This window comes from Alligator mississippiensis, chromosome 11 (genome assembly GCF_030867095.1).
Source record: "Alligator mississippiensis isolate rAllMis1 chromosome 11, rAllMis1, whole genome shotgun sequence".
In the NCBI taxonomy this organism is placed as follows: domain Eukaryota; kingdom Metazoa; phylum Chordata; order Crocodylia; family Alligatoridae; genus Alligator; species Alligator mississippiensis.
Window position 1 is genome coordinate 6,351,969 of NC_081834.1, and position 21,100 is coordinate 6,373,068.

At 45.4% G+C, this 21,100-nt stretch overlaps 1 protein-coding gene across 1 annotated transcript; it reads right to left on the reverse strand.

Moving 5' to 3' along the window:
• Positions 1-11,550: 11,550 nt before the first annotated feature.
• Positions 11,551-20,703, reverse strand: MTFMT (mitochondrial methionyl-tRNA formyltransferase). Its single transcript, XM_006275664.4, has 9 exons — positions 20,550-20,703; positions 20,257-20,469; positions 18,621-18,743; positions 16,933-17,035; positions 16,188-16,263; positions 15,625-15,716; positions 14,878-14,959; positions 13,987-14,069; positions 11,551-12,836 (listed from the first exon to the last, which is right to left on the reverse strand). Exons 1-9 carry the CDS (start codon positions 20,681-20,683, stop codon positions 12,636-12,638), a joined length of 1,107 nt encoding a protein of 368 aa, XP_006275726.1. The 5' UTR covers positions 20,684-20,703; the 3' UTR covers positions 11,551-12,635.
• Between the last annotated feature and the right edge of the window lie 397 nt (positions 20,704-21,100).

Below are 21,100 nucleotides of genomic sequence, written 5' to 3' on the forward strand. Positions count from 1 at the left end.
AATATTAGACTTTTTTGTGGAACAGAAGAGTTCCAAGAAATTTCAATGCAGAAATAGCAGTCAACCAAGCATGTAGCTTTGGTTTCACAGATCAACTGGAAACACTTCAATTCAGCGAAAAACTCCATGATCTGGCACGGTGACTTATTTATTTCAATTCTATAAGAGTTGTAGTCTCAGTTTCTCATAAACCCATTTTTTCCCTGTAGATTGGCCTCCCAGATAGATTACACTGATTATTTTTAATCTTACTGTAACTTAGAGCCCCTTGCCATGAACCAGGATCTCATGGTACTAGCTACCAGGCAATACACAGAAGAAAGAGATGCCTGACCCAAGGAGTTTACCATCTAACCATAAGACAAGGTGACAGATGGCTACATACAGGCAGTTGGAGAGTACAAAGAAATAAGATAATATTAGTGTATATGACAGGTGATGGTCTCAATATACCACCTACCTAACTGTTGTCAAGTGATTTGTAGGCTCTGTGGCAAAACAGAGGTTGAAGGAGCATTTGGAGGACAACAATGAGGATGTTCACTGTGGGACTTCCAAAGAGTGAAGGCAGCCTAGCAGAAAGCAAAGAGGGGCAATTTAATAATTGAATATTGAGGTTGGAATCATAGACCCTATAATACTGAGTGAGCAGTGATGGATAGGATATGGATAAGCCACAATGGGTCTTGAAAATAAAGACACTTGGTTACATTTGATACAATAGAGAAGGGCTAGAGTCACAAAGAGAGAGGGATATGGTCAGAAGCCATAGGGTAAAGACGATGTTTTTGAAGCAGCCCTTCTGGAAGGAGATGAGCTAGCAAGATGGCATGCATCAAGCCATAAGAGAAAAGTAGTGAAGTAACTAACACACAAGAAGACAAGAGCTAGGACAAATCTTCCAGCCATGCAGGTGAACAGGAAAGGTTGTAATTCAAAGCAGATTCTTTTATTAAGAATGCAAGACTTGGATGTAGTTTGGATCCAAGGTCCCAGGGAGAGATGCCCATTGTTACAAGCCAGAGTGATAGACAGGATGGAAGTGTTGTCCATCCAGAGTGACTGCAAAATAAAGGGAGCAGGGAGGCTTTGGTGTTGGTGGGTAAGGATTAAAAACACTGTTTTAGCCTTGCTGACTTTGAGCTAGACAGCCAGAAATGGGCAAGCTTTTGATTTGGACAGCAGGAGAAGTCTGGAGCAGGGGACAAGCTGGCTGTCTCTAAACACACACCCATGCACTCACGCACGCACGCACGCACGCACGCACGCACGCACACGAGTTATTGTTAATGTGCCATGAGTCCAGGCCCCGGGGTAGAAGAGGTAAATGAGAAAGAGTCACAAGTGAAAGTTCACAAATGAAGCCGTTTAGCTTCAACGAGCAGATGAAAAAAGTAAAGCAGCAGGCAGGACATCTATAATTTAAAACTGCTAAATATTTTCCACCATTTTAACACTTTTGCAATTCATAAGACCAGTCACTTACAGCCCTTGATGCAATGGAGCTATTTAAAGTTGACACAAATTTTCAGCAAGATCCAGGCTTTTACCTTAACATTGTTCCAGGTTTAGATTATGATTCAGAGGTCTGACCTTCTTGGAGGACTGTGTGTTTTGGCAAGCCAGTCAAAAGAGATTGATCGATTTAAAATAAAAATGCTGTGACAGCTACTTTAACAGATGCTTCTTTAAAAACATTTCTCTCCATTACCCAAAGCACTTTAACACATTTTGCTTTCCCTTACCCAATGCATCTCTCTCAGGTATTTCTCCTTCATACCCACACCACTCGGAATGAATTCAGGCATGGTGCTTAATGTTCAATGACATCCCATTCTCCTGCCCATCCTAAAATGTGCATACGCACTGCCCCTGGAAGATTTGAAAGTCGTCAATATGGCAGTCCTAGATGAGGCTACAAGGAACGCATCCAGATGAGCCCGCAGGTGCCTCTTGCAGCGTCTCAAACCCCTTTGAGATCCCTGCCCTGCCCAACCCCAGCCCCCCGCAGCCCGATCCCTGCCCTACCACAATAAAACAAAAAACAAATGGACCCCGGCACTTACCAGCAGTTCTAGCTGCCATGGGGGTCACTGGGGCTCTGCCTGCACAACAGGGCAGGGTGACAGCCCCCCTCTCTGTCACTAATTGCTCCTCCTTGTTCAGTAGGGTCCTATGCTGCTCTGCACCTTCCTTTTAACTCCCTACATACCTAAAAAAAGACTTTTTTGTGTCTTTAATTTGTGTTGCCAGCCTCAGCTCTGTATTTGCTTTGGCTTTTCTAACTGCCTCCCTGCAAGTGTGGGCCAAGTAGGTATACTCCTCTTTGGTAGCTCCCCCGTTTTCACCACCTATATGTCTTCTTTTTTGCCCTTAGGCTCCCCTGGATTTCCCTGTTTAGCCAAGGAAGTTTTTTGGCTCCTTTCCCTTTTCCCTCGTACTGGGATAGTCTCCCTCTGTGCCCAAAGGACCGCTTCCTTTAGGAACGACCACCCTTCCTGGACTCCTTCTCGACAATACTCCTATCCTGCGGTGAATCACTGACTAGACTCCTAAGCACACTGAAGTTAGCCTTCCTAAAGTCAAGCACTTCCACCCTACTAGTTATCTTACCCACCCCATGCAGTATGGTGAATTCAACTGATTGGTGGTCACTGTCCCCAAGGTGACCACGAATCTGCAGCTCCCCTACCAGGTCCTCCCCTCTAGCCAACACCAAGTCCAGTAAGGCATTTCCCCTAGTGGGACCAAATCCCTCCTGCGTTAGGTGAAGGTCCTGTACACAGGTTAAGAATCTACATGAACGGTTGCATCTGGCTGACTGCTCCTCCCAGATGTCCGGGTAGTTTAGGTCCCCCATGACAACCACGTCCCTAGACCATATGGCCTCTGAACGCTGCCTCAAGAACTCCAAGTCTAGCTTTTCCTCTTGGTGTGGTGGTCTGTAGCAGACCCTTACCACCAAGTCCCTTTCCCCTCAACCTTCATGTATCTTAACCCACAATGCCTCAACTCTCTCCTCCTCTGATCCCATTTTGATCAGGGTAGATGTATCCTTTACATAGAGAGCAACCACGTCTCCTTTCCTCCCTACTCTGTCCCTTCTATACAACCTGTAGCCGTCATTGTATACCGCCCAGTCATGGGTAGGGTCCCACCAGGTTTCTGTTAGCCCCACTAAATCGAAGTTATTATCTGCAAGCAAGAGTACGAGTTCTTCCTGCTTGTTGCCCATGCTCCCAGCATTAGTATAGAGGCATTTGAGCCCTCTGAATGGTACCTTTGGGGCCCCCCATTCTGATACCCAAAGGGCCCCTTGGTACTTACCTGGGGTGTACTGCTGCATGTCTCGCAGTCTGTAGGTTCTAGACTCTCTCCATCTCCTGCCTCCCTGACCCCCGTCGTACTTAGTTGAAAGCCCAACATAGGAGGTCAGTCAACCTGTAAGAAAAGAGACTCTTACCTTTTGTGGAGAGATGAAGCCCGTCGCATCCCAGGAGGTCCCTTGCATAGAAGTGCGGATCGTGGCCCAGGAAGCTAAAATCCACATGACAGCACCAACTCCGAAGCCGTGAGTTGACTTCTCTGACAGGCGACGTGATGCCTACTGTGACTGCTGTCCAGGAGGATCGATGAGAAGACCACCTGCGCCCCGTCTTCCTAAACCTGTTCCCCAGAGCCCTGTAGTCACTCATGATATGGTCTGGACTACTATGATGATAGAGACACTGCTAGGTGTCCAAATTGCTTTAACACTGTAGGTATATCAATAAAACATGCCCAACTGATCACTGTCTCTCTACCTCTTACTCTCCCTATATATATAGTGGTCTTTTGTTTTAATCATGGAAGAACATGGATTTCAGGGTATTTTACAGAATGACTTTGGGATTTTTTTTTAATCGGGGTTTTTCAGTTTTCCAATAGGGAACACCAGAATTCCTGCTAGGGAGTCCAGTGGCAGGACCCTGCCTACTTAGAGTTGGCATCTTGGACCTAGATGAAGGTGGCTGACCTCCTGGCCGCTTGGGGCCAGGACATGCTTTGACAGTTCAAAGCAGGCCACCACACTGGGAACATCTTCCAGGTGATAGCTACCTAGATGGCCAGGCAGGGGCACATGTGGCAGTAGTGCTGCACAAAGGCCAACCCTGCAGCCACAGCACACTGGCAGCTGGCCCAAAGGGACAGATGCCTCTACTCACTGTGCAGTCCCCCACTGGGTCTGGCAGGTGCACAGCAGGTCACAGCCAGGCAACAGCCCCCGCTGCCAGACTGCTGCAATGGGTAAAGGGTGTAGGGAAGTCTCATGGCTGCTGCAGCAGTCCAGCTGGCACAAGGGGTAGTGTCCCCAGGTACCAATTGGCCAGGCCCCAGAAGCTCCTGAGAGCAAGTAGCCTTGAGCTATTTGCCAGGGCAGCTTTTTGTACTGATGGAGCCAGGACAGAGCAGCTTTTTATACTGCTAGGAGCAGCACAGGTATTGGCCTTGGGCTCTAGCTCTCCCTGGCTGCAGATCCAGGAGGAGCCAGGCAGGTTTATTTTGCCCCAAGTGACACAATTCGCCCCACACCAAAGTGCATGTCTGGGCACATGCACCGAGGCAAAAAGCCCGAGCTCAAATTTGCACTGCTTCTATTCGAGCTGCTGCAAGCGCCCAAGAGGTTTAACCCTGACCTTCTGGCCTGAGCAGAGCTTGGAACATACCTACTAGGAAAAGAAACTGTACTGAGCGAGCAAGGGAACCCAAGCCATCTACTCCTGCAGAACATATGCAATCTTGTTATTAAAAATCAATTAGCCCTTAGGATTTCAGTAGTAACTTTGCAGATAGGAACTGAATGGAAACAGAAACTGTGTTATCTTTGTGAGCTCACAATGTCGTTCTGCCGTTACTCCAGGTTGCCCCCAAACAGAAGTAAACTGAAATCAAGCCCTCCTCTAGAAGGTTAACAGCTGTTTCCAGGAGCCTGCAGGCAACAGTGAAGCAATCGATCAGTCCATTTCGTGCTGCTTCTGAATGCACCAGCCCTGGGGGATTATTTGTCAGGAAAGTCCCTTTCCTCAGATCAGGCCAAGGAAAATGGTACGGAGTCATAAAGGCATTTTTTGCCTCTCACTAACAGACTTGGAAAGCTAAAGATCAACCCCTTTACAGCAGACTAAAGGCTCTGGGAGAGAGGTACAAAGACGGAAACTTCTGCCACTCCGCACCCAGGAGGTTGTGATGGGAAAAAGGTATGAAATCCTGCTCCCTGCCAGCAGCTTGAGGGTGCTGGACTTGTAGGTCTACTGAACCTCCACAAGCCAGAGGCTGCTCAGATCGATGCTGCACCCCTCATCACAGTAGATGAGGTGGGTTTCTAGACACTGCCCTTAGACCACCGACTGACAGACTGCCCTCCCCAAGATAAAAAATCCAGTACAGTCTTCAAGTCCAGTTGAATAGTCCATGTGCGCTTCTAAACTTTATAGCCATTTCCAGACTTGGATATCTATAAACACCAGAAGACAGTTACTGTATTTTCTCGGGGCCTGTGTGGTGGGCCAGTAGGGGTGCTCCTGCACTGAGCCACCCACCTCGCTGCCCGACCACCTTCCAAGCTACAAGTGCCTCCCTGGGGGTACTGCAAGTCCGGCCGGCCCCCTTCCTGGAGCACACCTGCAAGCCTGGGGGTAATGCCATCACCATCCAGGGTCTGGATTGATCTGTGCCCCCTGGGAAACACAGGCCTAGTAGTCCCTGAGGGGTATTTAACCCACTGCAAGAACTTGGGGTGCTTCCCTCAGTCTGAAGCACAAATAGTGGTCTCCCATAGTCAGCCAAACCAAGGGGACCCCAAGGCATAATCTGAACCCTCTCCCAGTAAGTCTCCTATGCTAGGTACAGAGGAGAACATTATTGGTTACAAGGAGCAGGTTTGGAATAGGGTACAGGGTAGAGCAATATCAGAGAAATACCTTAGAGCAAAGAATGGCATGGTAGCCTTTGATCATGCATCTGAGTTACTGCAAGCAATATATCTAGTTAGATTTCAAGTAGCTTACTCATGAGTATTATCCAGAGGCAGGTGGAGATTCCCCCCCGGAGGCAAGCAGTTCATTGAATAGGAGTTTCAAGAGAGAGAACAAGCTTCAGATGGTCCAGCTTCTGAAAAGCAACAGGATTATGACAACCCAGCTGGCTCCACTAAACAGCTTTAAAGTCACTTTTAGGGAATGAAATTAGTCAGAAACTTGAAAAGTAGCTTGACTTCATGTGTGAAATTTAAAATCGCAGGAAAAAAGGTAGAAAGACTGGCACGCTGAAGGATGACGCACAAAGCACCAAATATTGGTAGTTTGGTCATTACTCTATGATGAATAATGCTTTGCTGGTCTCAATTCTCTTTGCCTCTGGTCAAGAGAACTGCCCTTCTTTTCAAATATTGCCAGAATTGAAAATTGAAATTCATCTATTTTACGTGGCATAAATTTTTTCCTTCAAAGTTTAATTTTAACCTTATGTCAAGCACTAAATTTCTGAAGGAGTTACACAATTCACAAAATATTTGATTCATAACAAATCACTGGCTTCATGCAGTGGGAAATCACATGTCTATGGAAGAATAATGATTTCTACAGTCTTCCAAACATTTTGGAAAGAAGTACCATTTCCTATAATTGAATTGGCAAGTTATAGAGGACCAAGCTAAACACATCGTCAAGGTGTTTGAATGATTACAGAATGGTTCCTTTTTTCAATATAATATATTCCCCTGGCAAAATTTTACTGTAGTTTCTTCTATTACACATTTGCCTCTCCCTTAGATAGGTGTCATCCAGACACTGGCTACAATGGTGTACTAGCCTTGCAGAATACTTTAATCCTAGAATTGAAAAGGGGGCAATAAATAGCAACTAACATGAAAATTAATTCACAAAAAGTTAGTAAGAGTAGCTATAAGGTTCAGAAAAAAACAAACAAAAAATAACTCCAAAAAACCAAGATCTTTGGCTGGCACGGTGACGGTGAGATGTTAAAAATTGCTCCTCAGAAGCCAGAAGCATCCAATAAATATTTGTTTTCTGTATTTGAAAGGAAACAGGACGATGCACTTCTATCACTTAAGAATGGATTACTTCCCAGTCTTTTAAGTAACCAAGGAGGATGTCAAACATCATCTAACTATAAATATTTTTAAATCAGCCTACCCAGATATACGACAAAGAGCCCAAAAACGCTGTTTGAGGAGATCGCTGGCCACAGATGTTTATTTTTAAAAACAATCCTTGAATTCGAAGGAAATTCCAGAAAAGTGAAAGAGCACTAAGAGTGTTCCAACATTCAGAGCATTGCAAACAGGATGACTTGGGTAACTACAGGCCAGTTAGTCAGTCCATACAAAATGGTAGAAAAACTGACATGGGTTTTGATCAATAATATAATTGCTAGCATTCACCATAGCGTCATAGAAAATAGGCCTTGTCAAATAAACTTGATTTCATCCTCTAAGGCTACACGTTTGGATGAATAAAGGTAAATCACAGAGGCATAACCAAATTTGTGAGGTATTCTCCTTAATGTCACATGCCATTGTGATTATAAATCACCATGATATAATATCAATGTCAAATGGACTGAGAACTGATTGTCAGACCAAAAAGTACCCGTCAGCGTGGGATCATCTTTGCACAGGGGGAGTTGTAGGAGGGCTTGCACAGATCACTGCTAGACTTGGGAACATAGGAGAGCAGGGCTGGGAGGGACTTCACAAGGTTAGCAAGTTAACGTGCTTAAGGCAGGATCATCCCTAACTAAACCATGCCAGCCAAGTGTCCATCTAACCTGCTCTAGAAAATGTCCAGGGATGGAGACTCCACAACTTCTCTAGGCAGCTTGTTCCAATGCTTGACCACCCACACAGCCAGAAAGCTTCTTCTGATCTCCAACCTAAGTTTCCTCTGCTGCAGCTTGAGGCCGTTGCTCCTATTCCTATCTCCGACAGCCACAGACAAAAGCCCATCTCCATCCTCTAACTGTCCTTCAAGTCCCTTCTCAGTCTTCTCTCCTCCAGACTAAGTTACCCTAGCTCTTCCAGCCTTTCCTCATCTCATTCAGCCCCTTGCTCTAGGCCGGGTCATCCCTGGCTGGAGGTGTTTAGTCAGGGATGATCCTGCCTTGAGAAGGCTGGACTAGATGACCTTAAGTTCCTTCCAGCCCTACTTTCCTATGATCCTAGAAGTCAAATTTCCCAGGTTCCTAATAATTTTTGTTGTTCTGCACTGGACTTTTTCCAACCTGTCCACATCCTTCTTGAAGTGTGAGGCCCAAAACTGGACACAGGACTCCAGGTGAGGCCTCACTAGTGCAAAATAAGCAGAAGAGTCATTTCCCTGGATTTGCAAGTAACATGCATGTGTTAAAACAACGCAGTATGCCGTTGGCCCATATTCAGCTTATGGTCTATCACCAGGTCCTTCTGATTACTACTGCAGCACTTAGTCATTCCACATTCTGTATGTGTGCGTGCAATTATTTCATCCCAAGTACAAGACTTTGCATTTGTCCTTGCTGAGTTTCTTCTGGTCAATTAAGGCCATTTTCCCAGTGAATCCAGGTTATTTTGGATCCTACCCCTTCCTCAGGGGTCTGCAACTCCACCCAATTTGGTCTCTTTTGCAAATCTGATAAGTATACACTTGATTCCGTTGTCCATTTTGTTAATGAAGATACTAAACATCACCAGATGCAGGACAGATCCCTGGGGATCACCACCGGATACCTCCTCCCAGCTAAAACAGAACCAAGGAGGATTACTCATTGAGCATGATGATCCAACCAGTTATGTATCCACCTAACAGTACTTTTGTCTAGTATTTTCCTAGCTTGTTAATGAGAAGGTTGTGAGAGAGAATGTCAAAAGCCTTGCTCAAGGCAAGGTACATCACATCCACTGCCTTCTCCCCATTCACAGAGCCTGTCACCTTATCTTAGAAGGAAATCAGGTTGGTCAGGCATGACTTGCTCTTGGGGAATCCACCCAGCTGTCTGTGATCACCTTGCTACCTTGCTGTCCTTTGGGTGCTTCTCAATAGATTGCTTGGGGACCTGCTCCATGATCTTTCTGGGTATCAAGGTCACACAAACTGGTCTGTAAATCCCTGGATTCTCCTCCTTCTCTTTCTTAAAGACAGGAACTATATTTGTCCTTTTCTAAGTACCTGGAACTTTCCCAACCTCCACAAGTTCTCAAAGAGGATAGTTAATAGCTCTGGAATTTCCTCGGCCAATTCCTTCAGCACCCTAGGGCACATCCTATCTGGCCCTGCCAACTTGAGAGCATCTTAGATTCATAAATTCTACCTAATTCCTAGCCTGGTTCTGCTATAACCCTTGAAACTATTTTTTATCAATAATCCAGAAAACCCCCCATAAAATCTTCATGCAACTTAGACTGGCAGGATAGCAAATAACAAGGATAAGGTGGTCATACAGAAGAGTCTGGATTACTTGGTAACGTGGGACCATTTGAACAAAAAGCATTTTGATACCAAATGCAAGGTTATAATACTAGAAAAAAGGCACAGAGGCCGGAGGTACAAAAAGTACAACTGAATCCTGGAAAGCAGTCCCTCTGGAAAAGGTATGATTACAGACAATCAACTCCATATGAACTCCCACTGTGATGCCATATCCAGAAAGGGTACTGCAATCCTTGGCTTCAGAAGTAGAAGGAACAAGGTTGTGATTTTTTTTATCTCTTTATATATAGGGTCTGGTATCTACCAGGGCTGTGTGAAGCTTCAGTCCCTGATTCGATTCGGTGGAGATTTGACCTGATTTGGTGGTCAAACCTCTGCCCCAAATCAAATCAGAGGACCCTTTAATTTCTCCGAATCAAATCAGAATCCTCCAAATCGATCCAGAGAGATTCATCGATTCAGACATAGAGACAGCTTTAAATGTTTTTTCTGCATACCTCTAGGTAGCAGGTGGCTCATGGGTGCTGCGATGCTGAGGTGCATGGAGTGTCCCACAGATGCATACGCGGCATGACTGTCCCATAGAAGCATGGGGGGCTCCCCAGCGTGCTCAGCAGCAGACCCCAAAATGGATCAGAAACACTTCCAGTCCACTTCCGGGTCCGTCGGAGAGCACACTGGGGGGCCCCCTCATGCCCCCCCAGCTTGGCAACTGGTGCCTCCTGGGCCTGGGGTGCACTTGGGATTGCGCCGTGGCCGATTGCCGAGCTAGGGGGTGCGGACGGGGGGTGGAGGGGGAAGAAGCCCCACGCACTCCCCAGCAGATCCAGAAGTGTACCAGAAGTACCATCCCTATGGGACACTCCATGCACCCCAGCATCGCAGTGATCACAAGCTGCACATGCTACCTCGAGGCACGTAGAAAAAGTATTTAAAGCTGTGTCTATGTCCAAATTGCCGATTCTCTGAATCAGCATCGAATGTTCAGATTCGGATTCGGTCGAGTTGAATTGGGAACAGTGAACTGAATCAATGAATCGAATCACTGTCCCCAATTCAGGCCGAATCCGAACCCGAATCAAATAGGGCCCAATTCGCAAACCCCTAGTATCCACATTGCAAAAAGAACTTGGAAGATTTGAAGAGGGTACAAAAGAGCAACAGAAAAGTGATCCAAAGGCTGGGAAAAGTGCTTTACAATGAAAAGATGCAAGGGACCCTAGCTTGAGAAAGAGATGATCAAGGGATGACCTGGTTAGACTCAGAGGATTTAAACTTCTCCAGGGGAAGGGAGTAGGAGGTAGAAAGAGATCCTGGGTGTAAACAGACTCTTTAATGAATAAGATTTAAAGAAGAACGAGTGGCTGGAACTCAAACTGGAAATAAGGCATGAAGTTTGACCTTTTCCAAAGATTAAACAGCTTCACCTATGATAGCACTTGGGAGTGGGTTTCACCATCTTTACATGGCTTCAAAAGGCTAGGCATCTTTTTGATGATTTCCTAGCCAAATACAAGTTATTGGGCTCAAGACAGGGATAACAGACTAGAGTTTAAGGGTCATAAGGGGAAAGACTAAATGATCTAATGCTTTCTTTTGGCCTTAACCTCTAGGTCAGTGATTCTCAACTAGGGTGCCCCAGCACTGGTTAGTACTGTTAGGTTTACAAACATGATTCACAAGATAAACTCAGAGACTTCAAAAATAAATCAACGGCTGTGCCCTTTCTGAGTTCTTTGCAACAGAAAGATTGCTCTATTTTTTTTTGCCTACTGAAAAAGAGTGAAAACTAAGAGCTGACAAATTCCAAAGGGTGCCTCGAATCTAAAAAGGTTGAGAAACACTGCTCTAGGTACTATCCAGTTTTTGCTATATCTGAAGGCTGATCTATCCATCTATCTATCTATCTAAAGGGCTTAGTCCGTCTGTCTGTGTGTCTGTCTGTGCGTAACACTCTTTAAATATGAATGGCTTGAAAACTGTAAGAGAGAGAATATTTGTGTCTTCACATAAATGTCTTTGCTAAACTTTGCAGGGGTGTAGGTTGTAGCCGTGTTGGTCTAAGGACATAGGCAGACAAGGTTCCTTGGGTGAATTTGATATCTTTTATTAGACCAACCCAAAACTTTAGCATTTGTTTAGTGACCATGCCAGTATGATCCCAACTTCCAGAACTGAGACAAAAAAGTCAGGAGCCAGGGCTGTTTCTACCGAGCTCCTCCCAGGAGGACACCGGCAGCTCAGCGCAGTGGGGAGGGCAGAGGCGTGAGGCAATGGGCGAGTAGAGGCTGCCCTATCCCGAGCTCTAAGCAAGGCAGGAGGCGCTTGGGGGCAGCATGGAGGAAGCCGTGGGGCATAGGCGGCTGCTGCAAGGTGCGGCGCTTGCCTGCCCTTGCTCTTGGCCCAGCAAAGAGGTGCACAGGTGGCAGCTGCGCCTGCTGGACGAGACCAAGTGCAGGAAGGGATTGGTATCTTCAAACGTTCAGCCTATTTTGTTTAAGATCTATAAATATTTAATGTATTTAATAAATATGAAAAGTAAAACCTGTTTGTTTTTGTTACTGAAATTCATCTGTTGTTCTTGACGGACAATTCGCTAGTTTTAGATAATGGAGGATCATACTAACAATTTCAAGAGAATGGTCATGTACAGAATTTGCTAGCAAATGTCCTGCTAAAGAAATATTACAAAGCTCTGCCTGGTACCACATGGCTACCCTGCATCTTTGCACATATTAATACCTGAATCTAATGGGATTTTAGGAAAATTGGTTTGTTACATAGAAACAGGATCTTGCAACTGGAGGAGTAGTTCAACACCGTTTCCTGCGTGATTTAATGGAAAAATCTGCTCCAAGTATCTCAGAAAGGTGAAATTAACCAAACACCGATTTACCCTTTGAAGTCACGCTAAAAACCCCAAACTTCAACTTTAAAAATTATATATAAAAAGAATTTATTGTCCGAAAGTAAATAAAAAGATCAATTCATAGTCTTCACCATTTACAGACTTACGTTTCTTCTCTCAAGGAAGCAGTACTTTGGAAAACAGTTTCGAGGAAATCTTCACTGCTACCAAGATCAGCTATTCAGCTTCGCTTACAATAATGAAATAAAATATTTAATGTCTCTATTAATTTACAGGTGCCCTGCTCAACAGTTTTCATGCTGTTAGTGTGTTACAGTGTTCACCACCATTTCCTTTCTTTTTGAAGCTTTCGTTGTTGTGTTAAGCTTGAGCGTTTGAAATCTGCAATCCTCAAGAAGCTGTTTTGAATTCCGATGGAACCATGGGTGTAAGTATCCATTATAGAAGTCAATAGCTGTAAGCCTCTTGTTCTTTATGACAGTTTTGACTCCAACCCAGCCTTCCTATGAAGGGAAATAAAAGATGTACACTGTTTCTTCCAAACTACTAAAAGCCAACATATTTAGAAATTTACTAATCTAGGAATGCACTGATTTAAATGTTACAAAACACTGAAGTTGTTCAGTTTAAAAAGCGTACATTATCTGGATCAACCTTTCACTTGTAAATTAAAATCCTGTTACCAGGCACAGCAAAAGTACTTTAATCTACAACGTAAAAAAAGTTTATTTGGCTGTCACGAGGTGAGGTCCCTAGGGACAGCCGTGATGCCCCTAGGGCCCTGTGACCATGCCAGCTTCACCCTATGGGTGCCTTCTATTCTCAGCTGCCACGTCTCGATGGGTAAGATAATAGATGGTAGATAGGGAGGCTGCCCTCAAGGTGCTATGCAGTTACAGTCCAGGTGGACCCCACTAAACCATGTGGGTTCTTAGACCCCTTGCTGGGTCCCTCTCTAAGTAAGTGCCTTGTGGGACACCCCAAGCCTTATGGGCTACATGCGTGGCTCAAAAACCACCCCTTTATCATGCCCCATGCCTAGCAGATGGTATGCAGATGTTGTCTCATGATGAGGCCTCAGCTTAGTTCAGCCTCAGTAACTGCGCCCTCGGGCGCTGGGGTCTCCTCACCCCGTCGCTGGGCTCTCTGGTGCTGGGGCTCCGCACGGTAGTGTGCCCCAATGAGGTCTCCTCCTCCCCAACAGCCTCATCCCAGTCCACCAAATTAAAAGCAGCAACATAAATATGAGCTCCTGAGCTATAACATAACAGCAACCATAACCCTGGATATCTTAGTCTCACCAACAGCAGCACAGGCACCCAGCAGCTGCCAGGGCCCTAACTGCCTTCAGTCCCAGCCCTGGGGCTTATATGGGCCCAGGCCCTGCCATCTCTCAGTCAGCTGACCGGGTACAGCTGCAGGCTAATTCCCTCCTTAGCCTGCTGCCACAGTAACCTGCACCTGTGGGCTCCTAGGGCCCTCTCTCTAGGCAGTTTCTGCCCTTAAAGGAGCAGGCACCTTAGTGCCCTGTGACATTGGCCTAAGCCAACAAAACAGATGCATAAAAAGTTAATACACCAATTACTAAAAATAGCAGAAGCAAGACTAAACATTAACATTCAGAAAAGCAAATGGAAAACAAAGAACAATTACCTTGCAACGAACCACCAGTGTCTGGGAAGGTTTGTGGTATAACACAAAGCCTGGAACTGTTCCGTCTTCATTTAATAAATGATCTGCAAACAAATGGACCACCTTGCATTTTCATGTTACTGAATAAAAGTGAAAATATTAAGCTTATATTTGCGCCTGTCTTTGAAGCACAACAATTATCTAAGAACTAGTAATTGCTCAAAAACACTTTGCTGTGCTTTATCCATTCCTTCATGGCGTACAGCAAAGAACAGCAAGTCACAACAGGTGTGCAAGTGACCCATGAGTGGCAATGGCTCTGTAGTGTCTCATCTTATACAGGGCAAAGCTCCTTCATATTAATAAAAACATACCTGGCCTGTAGGAGATTGAACAGTAAGAAGCCACACTCTGCAGTGTCTCATATTTCCAAGAAAAGGCAGAAATATCAACTCTCCTAACAGACACTATTCATCCCCTCAAGGGACTTGCAAAGAGGGAGAGTCAGGGCAAGACCACAGAGGGGCTAGTCTTCCTTGAAAGACACAAACCAACTTGGGACCCATGTCATTAAAGCAGGATTTCCCTCAATTATCCTCAGGTTTAACAAGGTTCCAGGGCTATGCCTCCTGCTCCCACAATGAAATCATTAAATATATTTTTAATCAGGCACAAATGTAGATGTTCACCTCAATGCACAGGGAGTAAAAATTTATAAATCCCCCTACACAGAGACAAGAAAATGTCTCATTTAGAGGCAAGCCTTCCTTAAATTCCATTCGACATCCAATTTTGAAATCTGCTTCATTTAAATGTCGCCTTGTGCAACTACACATTCACTTGCATTTAAATTAATTCACTGCGCCTGTGTAAATTTTATAGCAAAGGCTATTAACAGATTAAAGTAAATACCAGCAAAGTCAGGGTTGTTATGCACCTCCACAAAATCCAGAAGTCTAACAGGACTACCCTCCCAGAGCGTCTGCAACGGGAACTGGAAACAAGATCACACACAGCACTTTCACAAGAGTCTCAGTTAATCAATATTTATCATCATATGAAAGTTACCTGCAGTAAATAGCATTAGGGCAGAGATTTAGGGACTGTTCCACGTAGGAGTTTATACATCGTAACGTACACAGTGCTTAATTGTTTCTTTGTGCTTTCCTCCTTTATGAGCTATATTAAATTATAAGACTAATTTTGAATAATTTTTGCCAGCCACCAAAATGGGTTTGTATTAATAACTTGACAACTTATCTGCATGCTGTTAATTTTCACTTAATACAAGAAAAATGTGCAGGTACAAGCCTCATATAATTACAGTGAATACTGGAAGAATTTAACTTATATTATATTACTCAGCACTTTATAAATACAGCGTCCCTCCTCCCAACACCTCTGAAGTTCTACTTACATCATTCCTGTTTTACAGATGAAGAAAGTGAAGTGGATTTAATCAATTTATAAATAAAGTAATAGAGAACTGTCATCCGAGCTAGAAATTCTCCCAAGTTATGCCCCCTATTCTCACCCTACTAGCCTGCTGCACCTCTCAAAAGAATCAAACCATCATTTGAAAGGCTAGCAAGTCTAAACACAATAGGGGGTAGAAACACTTTAAAAGGAAGGTTTCTCAGAAGTCCTATTTGCTCTTACTTTAGTTCCTATGGCACGGTGTAGTCGCAGTATCTGCTCAGGAGTTTGTTCTTCCCATTTTATACAACTCACGGCAGCAGTGATCTTAGGAGCTAGGATCAAAGCAGAGCGAGAGCCATTATTTCTTGTTCTGTGTTCATTCACAGCTGAACAATGAGGTGAAGACAAGTGCATAACTCATCTCAAGCAAGGGAAGAACCAGAGGTCCTTGCAAGTTGATGACACTTTTGTGCAAGCCCAGTAGCACATTTCCTAATGTTGCTGATAGGTTTAATCACAAGCAGTGTACCCAAGATTTTCTTTTCCAGTGGGTGTTGGGAAGGCAAATATGGCTTCAATCTGAGGGAAGATCCTGCAGCACTCTTCCCCTTGCTCCAATATGGCTGTGCCACAGAAATCACTAGGAGCTTTGCCTTTGGCTATGAAAGTCAGAGCCAGCCCCGCATGAAAGCCAACATACACCACATCCACCAAGAACACATGATATGGAATCAGGGAACCCAAATTCAACCTCCCCCGGTAATAGAAAACAAAGACAGATTTCATTAATACTCTATACCTACCAAACGTGACTCCCTCCTGCGGTTGCTCCCTTTTATTTTCTAAACTTTCAGGCAAGTTTTTCAAAACGGAAAGAAGCTGCAAAATGAGATTTTGTAAAGGACACGATCAAATGTAAACGGCATATTAGAACTACATTAAGTATACTGCCAGAAACATCCTTCCAAAACAAGAACGCAGCATATATTTTGATCCATGCAATTTTCTATAAAGCTCACAAGAATCTCACTTAATTGTACCTAGAATACACCTGCCTATACTATCCCATCCCCACACCACCCAACCTCCAATTAAAAAGTGAATATTCCTCAACTTTCTGCTGGTACATGGCCTAGCAGCACTGAATCAGTACTGGAACAAGAAGAAAACTTGTTTATAGTCAAAGGAAAAAATTGCTACTGACTTTAGTGGAGGTAGTGTCAGATCCGGTGTTTACATAGTATTCAAAATTTCTTGCATGGCTGTTTAAGCTAGAACACAGGCAGACTGAAACTAGATCTCTCTTTTACACCGTTCTACCAGTACTGCCAACGTCTCTTTTCAGCAAGACAGGATGTTCAGAACTGGCAAATCTCAGACCACCCAAGCTTGTAGTCAAAGCTTGCAGTCAACTTAGACTAGTATCAACAACAGTTCTGTTTATGTACTGGGAACCTACTTTTTCCTCCTCAAGGAGTTTCTTTTGACAATTCAAAACAATAATTGCTTAGAAAAAATATATATGGATAATGAGTTGTATAAATGTACCAAGTTAGCACCCAGTTTTGATAATATTGCTTCTAGCTCCATTGCTGTGCAGTGGGGAGGAACAGCAAGCTTTTCTTGCTTAATAATTGGACCAACATCAAACCTAAAAACAAATACATTTATATTAGTTTCATCCTTTAATAAATTATCACTTCACTCATATGCGAACAAGCATGCGGTTTTGCACAAGGCTTCTGTATTAACTCAAATAATCACTCTCCCTTTCTATTTGAGTAATAACTACTATGTTAAAATTGGCTTCACAAGACAACAGGTAAAAAACAGAGAATAGTATGACACAGCTGAACAAAAAACTAACCAAATACAGGATTTCCAAATCAAAAGGCAATATTTCAAAAGAAAGATGGACTGCAACATTCAGGCCTTTCACACCTTGCTGAGGTCTATTATTGGACAGAAGCCAGCAGGAAGAGTAGACAGTACTTTGAAACCTGACACTAAAAGGGGAGAGCATATACTTTAAAAAAAATACACACTATAGGATGGCACTTCACATGTGTTCATTTTCAGAAGTACACTCTGCACAGACTGGTTAAGTAGTGCACCCAAGATGCTTGCTAGGGCTCAGAAATGTAAGTGCAAACTCCTTCAGACCTATGCTGAAGACTACCCCCAGCTGATCCAAGCATAAGCAGATACCTCATGGTTCAGGCTGAGGAATCAAAGGTGGCCAAAAAGTGATCTATGTCACTTCCTTGTACAGCAACTAGCTATAAGAACTAGTGTGCCTTAACCACACTAGACTCAGGCAAACCACCAATAACTTGTGCATCAACCGTTTACCTAGAGAAGCAAATTATCAGTTTCATCAAACAGCTGCCTAGATCAGTAGTCCTGCAGATTCCAAGACTAGCTTTGGCTTGTACAACAAATCACCAGCATATGACTTTGAAATGGTGGTTCAATGTAATTTGTGTGTTCACTCAAATACAAGATATATAACGAGTCGCAGGTCAGATCAAATTGCTGAACTACTTTCAAGTATTTTAAATATTAAGGATATGGATATGTGCACGCATCCATTTCAATTAAATAAAGTTAACATAGCGCAGTGAATATTCATAAGTTAACTTAACATTGGTGAGGCCGCAGCTGGAATATTGCATCCGGTTTTGGGTGCTGCACTTCAGTAAGGATGTGGATAACCTTGACAGGGTCCAGAGGAGGGCTACTCGTATGGTCAGGGGTCTGCAGGTAAGCCTCTACGAGGAGAGATTGAAGGACCTGGATCTCTCCAGCCTCTGCAAGAGAAGGCTGAGAGGTGATCTTGTAGCCATCTATAAATTCATTGGGGTGGGGGAGCAACAAGGAATAGGAGATGCTCTGTTCACCAGGAAGCCCCTTGGGGTAACTAGAAACAATGACCACAAACTGACAGAGAGCAGATTTAGGTTGGACATCAGAAAGAGCTTCTTTATGGTAAGGGTTACCAGAATCTGGAATAGGCTTCCAGGGGAGGCAGTGCTCTCCCTTACTTTGGAGGTCTTTAAGACAAGAAGCTAGCCCCTTTCCTGCCTGGGGCAGGGAGTTGGACTCGATCTGCTGCAGTCTCTTCCAACCCTAAAAATCTATGAAATCTAAGATTTCTGAGATGCAACAGCATGAGAATGGACTGATTTAAAAAAACAACAAACCCCCCCCCCCCCCCCCCCCAATATTTAGTGTACCTTTTGGGTCTAATCTGCATAATTGTCACTCCAGTTACTGTATCACCATGAAGCACTGTGTGGATAACTGGAGCAGGGCCACGCCACCGTGGGAGACAGCTGGGATGCACATTCAACACGCCACTGAATCAGAATATTTGTAATTAGAACAGAACCAGTAATTCTTTAATATGCTTGAATATGTATTTATGATAACAGCTTTTTTTTTTTTTTTCCTAAAGAAAAAAAAGAGGGCATGTTTCAGGATTTTAGTGCTTCTGAAGAGCTCGTTCTTTACAATGTCGTATTTAAAATGCTAACCCCAATAAAGAAAAAATACACTACAGGCAGTCCTCGACTTACAGTGTTTCAAGTTACAACGTTTCGCACTTGCAACATTTATAAATTGACACCCTGTTTCAACTTTGACATCAGTTTCAATGCCATGCCACGCCACGCCAGCGAACAAGTTCGCTGCGTCGCCCATCTCCCTGGAGAACATCTGTCCAAACTTCCTGGGACGCTTTCTTTAAGAAAGCAGACGAGACTCCAGAAAAACCTGCAGCCAGGACGTCTGAGAAGACTCCAGCCAAGAGCCCTTCAAAACGTCCAGCAAAGTCACCTCAAAGAAGTCTTTCCAAATCAATATGATTGCTATTTACAATATAAATACATTAGTGTAGCTATATTACTTATCTATAATTGATTGAATACAAAATTCTGGGGTATTTTTGTCGAAAATAGGGTATTGGGCTTTGGTTCAGGAACCAACCCCCCATTTATAACATTGTTCCTATGAGGAAATCGGTTCCAAGTTACAACATTTCGACTTAAGCCGCAGTTGTCAGGAATCAACTGTGTCGTAAGTCCAAGGACTGCCTATACTGTCCTCCCTATAGTTACTGTATGCATTTGAAAGCTTTTGCAAACACTCTGTTTCAAAACATTTGCTGCCGACCGCACGCAACATAATCACCCTCTCGGGCAGGCACCTCCCGGCAGAACCAGTAAATGTTCCTTGAAAGCCGAAAGACTTGCCGGGGACTCGCCAGTAGACCTGTGCGAGTCGGCAGCGATCTGATCCGGCTTCGGATCCGGCCGCTTCGGATGGCAGCTATCTGATCCGGATCTCCAGACCGGGTTTCCTCCTCGATCCGGCTGAAGTGGCTCCTAAGCTGCCTCGGAGATCCGGCCGTAGGGTATCGTGGGGGAATCAATGAAATACCTATAACTTTGTTTTTTGTCCGATTTGGATGAAGCTTGCAGGGATGGTGGCCTCTGCTGAGAGCATGAAACCTGCCAAGTTTCAAGAAGATCGGTGCAGGGGTTTGGGGGGAACTGCATCCCAAATTCTTGAAAGCAAGACTCCCGTCACGTCCATGTGTCACAACACAGGGGGGTCGAAACTGCAGGGCTGGTAGCTCTCGTTGAGGCCACAAATCCTGCCAAGTTTCAAGAAGATCGGTGCAGGGGTCAGCTACGTTAGTTAATTAATAGCATAGCTACATTACTGTATTTCTATTGTAGATACATGGGCAGCCCTTCTTCCAACCTACTGTCAAGATACAACCCCCGGGAACCTGAGCGCCGGGGGGGGGGGGGGGGGGGGGGGTTGTTGGGAAGCCTTCGCCGGCCTTCGCAGGATGCTCCGACTTACTACGGGAACTGCCGGATGAGGTCCTCGCTGAGGAGGCGCCCGAACGACGCCACCACCCCGACGTCGAAGCAGCCGCGGGGGCCCGCGAGCGGCCAGCGGTGGAGCGGCAGCCCGCGCTGCGCGGCGCAGGTTTCCACGGGAAGGCTCCTCGCGGAGGACGACGGCAGGGTCACGACCTCGAGCCTGCCCACCAGCGCGTCCTGGCGGGGCTCCCTGGGCCGGGCAGGGGACAGCGGTGAGCGCGGAGGACACGAGCCCGCTGCCTCCCCCGTGGCACCCTCTTACCCCCGCACCTGGCGGCGTCCAGCGCCCTGAGCGACTCAGCGGCGAAGTCGTCGGTGCCGAAGAAGAGCACCCGCCAGCGGGGCCCGGGCTCGGGCTCGGCCCCGCACAGGCCCCGCCAGGCCCTCAGCACCCACTGCCTCATGCCGCTTCCGGCGTCGCACAGCGTGACGTAGCACGCAGCGACGGCGGGTCGCGCGCGCGACGCAGAGTGATGGCGTGTCGCCGCCGCTCCCCCCCCCTCTGCCGAGGCGGGCGGGGCTGCCTCTGACGCATGCGCAGTGTGATGGAGGGGAACGCGCCACGTGGAGGAGGGAGCGTCGGCAGGGGTTGATAGCTGTGCTGACTCTGCAGGGCGAGCAGCTTTATCCCCTGCTCTGTGCAGTTCAGTTAGATGCATAGATATTCATACATTCATGGATATTCATAGATGAATAGATATTAATAGATTCATAGATATTAGGGTCAGAAGGGTCTGACCCCCCAGCTCTGTTCCTCCCCTGCTCAGCCTCAGCCAATGTAGCCCCGTGTCTGGAAGAGCTTGGGTCGCTACGGCGTGGCC